Source organism: Saccostrea cucullata, unplaced genomic scaffold (assembly GCF_032062105.1).
Source record: "Saccostrea cucullata isolate Sc308-1 unplaced genomic scaffold, CSIRO_AGI_Scuc_v1 ctg2297, whole genome shotgun sequence".
NCBI lineage: Eukaryota > Metazoa > Mollusca > Bivalvia > Ostreida > Ostreidae > Saccostrea > Saccostrea cuccullata.
Genome location: NW_026923228.1, coordinates 200,647 through 205,202, shown reverse-complemented (window position 1 = coordinate 205,202; position 4,556 = coordinate 200,647). Strand labels below are relative to the sequence as shown.

At 30.2% G+C, this 4,556-nt stretch overlaps 1 protein-coding gene across 1 annotated transcript; it reads left to right on the top strand.

Moving 5' to 3' along the window:
• The first annotated feature begins 570 nt into the window (after nucleotides 1-570).
• On the top strand, nucleotides 571-2,910 carry LOC134263477 (uncharacterized). The gene is made up of 5 exons (XM_062745826.1): nucleotides 571-704; nucleotides 1,166-1,312; nucleotides 1,719-1,814; nucleotides 2,581-2,698; nucleotides 2,814-2,910. Exons 1-5 carry the CDS (start codon nucleotides 623-625, stop codon nucleotides 2,908-2,910), a joined length of 540 nt encoding a protein of 179 aa, XP_062601810.1. The 5' UTR covers nucleotides 571-622.
• The last annotated feature ends 1,646 nt before the right edge of the window (nucleotides 2,911-4,556 follow it).

The window sequence follows — 4,556 nt, the reverse complement described above, 5'->3', positions numbered from 1 at the left end:
TGTCGTTTATTAAATGTTAATAAATATATAACAAAGGCAGTTCAGGGAAGATTTTGAAATGTTGTCTGTAAAGAGACGGATGAAATTGCCTTAAGGAATAACTGTCTATAATTTTTTAGCTTCATGATGTGATCAATTGAGTGGCTTGCGTGCTTATTTGCATAAGCGCCGAAGTTGTCAAGCAAGTTGCCTTTAAATTTGTTTATAATGTAAATAGGCACAGAAAAGGAACAATGATGAAATGCAACATCTCTCTCTCTCTCTCTCTAGATCTCTCTCTCTCTCTCTAGATCTCTCTCTAGATCTCTCTCTCTCTCTTAAAAAAACTAGATTTATGCTAATTTAAAAAAAGAAAAAAAATACAAAAACGAAAAGGAAAGGGTTCATTGAAAAAATATTAAACGTGAGATATTTATTATTTCCTGTCAAAAGATAAACGAGTAAGAATTGACCTTTTTAAAGATTTATTTAACATATTCTCTTTACAAATTCAAATTAAAGAAATTTAATTAGTCTAAATAAATCAAAATGCACAATAGCATCATTTATTTAATTTCTGAAGTCAATGTCAAAGGCATATCTATAAAACGCATGTAAAGCTCATTTTCTATTCAAAAAGAGCATGATAATCAATATATTTCTTTGCTTGTTGGGGTGTTTGACGGTGAATGCAGTACGAATAAAGCTTGGGGATGTTGTTCAAGGTAAGAAATAAAGTCATTTTAAGAATAATTATGAAATTTTTTGACAATAACTTAGTTGTTAAGAGTTATTTTGCAAGAAAACTTACATTCAGTCTTATAGAATGTTATAAGATATACCGTTATATATTATCTTGTTCTCGTGATTGACAAACGCAGTTCTCATAACTCTAAATACAACACTGAGAATTAACAGGATTCCATTTGTTATATTCATTAAAAAATTAAGTACACACCATTTACGGGACAAAAAAAATTGTCTTACGAAGTATTGATGAACATAAGTGTATGTTTAGTTTTTTATATACGTATCTCATCAGGAATTGGATTCAGTAGACCAATATTTTATAGAATAGGGGACTGATTAATGTCAATTACGGGTATCAAAATATTTGCTTTTATTATTTATTTTTACTTTGCTTGTTTATTAACTCTCTCACTTACTACGACTTAATAAATTGTAGAAATCACAGAACCCACTTCGGTTCAAGTTTCAAATATAAACTGTTCAGACAACGGAGCACTTGTCTTCCGAGGAGGTGATCCAACTAGATTTTTTGGTTCACGATGTCTTCCTCCGCCAGGAACTGTAAAACAATGTGCAGTTTTCAGTAAGTCAAAACGAAATCTTATATGAAGGATACATACACTGCTTTATATAAAGACAAGGATCTTAGCATGATGAAGCAGTAATATTTATTTCTACTATAAATGCAGAGGAACTACTTTTTGATTGTAACGAAACAAATACTAACAATACACTTTCGGTCTTTTATTCTTAATGTTGTCACATTCATGTATATGTGCGGTTAAAAATACTCGAAGTGTAGTAAGGGTTTTATATATTTAAATAAAACGAAGAGATTCTATTGATATACGGTATATTGTAAACTATATATTTATTTAGTGAAAAATGGACATGAAGGTACAATTTTTCAACTAAAATAATACCTCTGTCAATTTTTCTCTAAATTGATAAATTAAAAATGTTTAATTTTATCTTTACATTTGATTAAGACGCTGGTGCACTTGAAGCGTTTGTGTGTCCACAGAAAAGCTACCTCAATGGACTCAGCTCTGAAGGAGGACAGAGAGGGCTCATATGCTGTTCAGGTTAGTACCTGTTAAAACTTTTATTTATTAATGAATACCTGTGCGAGAATTGATTCAAAAGTTAATTCACAGCCGCTTGTCAATGTTGTTAGCCAAAGTTTCATACAGTAATACCTACATATTTTTAGACTTTTGCCTCAAAATTTCATTCAGACATATGCAGTACTAAATTATAAAAAAAATCAAAATAAACAAAATATTTGGCTTCAACTATAGCCGCAAAGCAAGAATGTTCTTACGTCGTTATGTTTCTATTTGGCATTCGTTTTCAAGTGCAAATTGCAATTAAAATCTACGCAAAATTGAACAAATTTGGTAATACTTTTGTAGACACATTTCAGATAAAAAAAGAAGTATCTTATTTCCAAAGTTCTTGTGTTGCTTATATGCGCAAATATCACAAAAAACAATGTATGGTAAAGTAAATCTGGATCCTAACTAAATATTTTTCTACTTTTGCCCCTGAATCATATCTGTACTTATAATGTAAAAATGACATAGGAGCTATGATATCGCTGTAAAATGTCTTCAGGATTCAAATCTCAAACACGTCTGAAATGGGTAGATGTTAAATTTATGCAAACTGTTTTCTGTAAAAAAGATGACACGAATTGTTTTAATAAGTATAGGACAATAAGTTGGAGAGTCATAATTAGGAATCCTGTATATATATTTGTATATAGTGAAATTCCATCATTACAATTACTTGAATTTCCCTTTCCAGTAATTAAATACAAATGTTAATGCGCCTCCTTTATTTTCATAGTGTTTGGAATTTCCTACAATGACAAAGAATGTGGAAGATGGTTTCGAACGCAACAAAACTTTGTATCACCATTTGGGACCGGATATTTAGTTACCGGAAGTCAACCAATTCCAGACGGGTAGGTACAACACACATTTTGATGTAAACGATTTTTTAACTGAAAAAATATAACATTAATATCAAGGTTTAGAATTTGAATGATTGAATAAAATACATTTTCTTTTAAATTTCAGAATGGGAGGTTATCTTGGTTTTGTCATCAGGGAATGCCTATACAGAAAAAGTCACGACAAGTTTAATTATCACAAACATATCTATTTTTCGAAATAAAAAATCTTATTTTTTCATATGCATCATATTAAAATCAGTTTTCAAACAGCAGCATTGATCTTCTGTTTTACAATATACATGTAAGTAAACCTTATAAAGCTGAAATAATTTATGTATATAGAGCTAGAAGGATACAGTCCACCAAGTTTTGTTTCACTAATGGCAGTTCTTATCTTTTTTTCATGTAACTGCATCCCTTTTTTTTCTTTCAATTAGAAAACCTTCAAATTGTAAGCTCTTCGCCTTCCCTGTAACTGGTCCAAATCTTTGAACCAATTCCAATTAGTATACTCTACCAAAATATGACGGCATATAGTATCTCTGCCCTTGTGCCTTTAATATCGTTTTATTTTAAATGTTTTTCGAGGAAAAAGCTTCATAAGATTGTTTTTTTAATATCAGATATCAACATTGTTTTCCAATCACATCTCGATTCAAACCATTCAGGTTAATTTGAAATAAATGTAGTACGCAGCATCTGTTTTTTTTTTATTTGGAGGGTTTAGTTACTACAGATAACAAGGGCAAATCAATTATGAACCAATTTCTTTGACAACCGAGATTACTTCAGCTTTTTTCATCCTCAACTGAATATGTATGTAATAATGAAACAATGTGGGTTATTGACAGATAAGTTTATGTTCCAGGGATGTCAATACCGTTGTTTGACTCTTTCATTTCGAAAATTCAATCCTAGTTATAGGGCATTATAGGCAATAAAAATCTATCATATGAAAGAGATATTATTTTTAGACTAGTAAATGCATCGACAACATGAGTTTAATTGAATTATTTTGAATATCATATCTGGATGGACTCGTTTTGTTCCTCCCTTCGCCTGATGTGCCATTGCATGTGCATGACATTATATTGAAATGCTACGACTCATTCATATACTGTTATTGATTTACAAATGACAATTAAATTTAATTAATTTGTTCCTCGACTGATTCCTAAGACAGTCATTGCAAATAATTAACATAAGGAAGTCTTAAATTTCATTTGATGAATTCATTAACACACTGAATTTGAACCCGGTCATTTAAAGCTTTCTTTTTTTAATTCTATTCTTTGTCTTAACTTTCATTCCATTTTCTAGACCAACTAAAGTTTATTGTGTCGGTAAAATTTTACAATTTATCGATTCTGAAAATTTACCCACTCTTATACTCGAGAAAAAAATGTTCCCAGTTGTAAGTTGGTTTCGAATTTTGCTGGCATGAGTACAATAAACAATTAGTTCAAATCATAAAATGCTTTGAATGTGTTTTATCAAGTGTACTTTAATCGACAATTTTGGTCATTGTACTGCCAAATCTTGTAAATGGAGATGTAAATGAAAATAAATGATAACAAAAATCTTGAAAATAGTCCAGAAATCATTCTGATGTTACACTGTACATAATTTTCTAAAACAAAAAAAAAATATTCCATTTTAGAGATATATTCATCTGTACTCAGAGGTTGGTGGTTAAATCAATCAAATAGAAATATCTCGTCCATCGTTGTAACTGTTTTAATGAATTTGCTGCCGAATGAGATCAAACGCTGAAGGGTAAATATTTTAAAATTATTTCCATTTAGAAGTACCAGCTTGGGTACCGTATATACTCGCCTATAAGTCGGTATTTTGGGAGTTAAATATT

Bases quoted from the DNA above. Each gene is read 5' to 3' on its own strand.
- LOC134263477 (XM_062745826.1), top strand. From the start codon at position 623: ATGATAATCAATATATTTCTTTGCTTGTTGGGGTGTTTGACGGTGAAT. The intron at 1,815-2,580 runs GTTAGTACCTGT...TTATTTTCATAG, and splicing joins AGGGCTCATATGCTGTTCAG to TGTTTGGAATTTCCTACAAT. The intron at 2,699-2,813 runs GTAGGTACAACA...TTTAAATTTCAG, and splicing joins AGTCAACCAATTCCAGACGG to AATGGGAGGTTATCTTGGTT.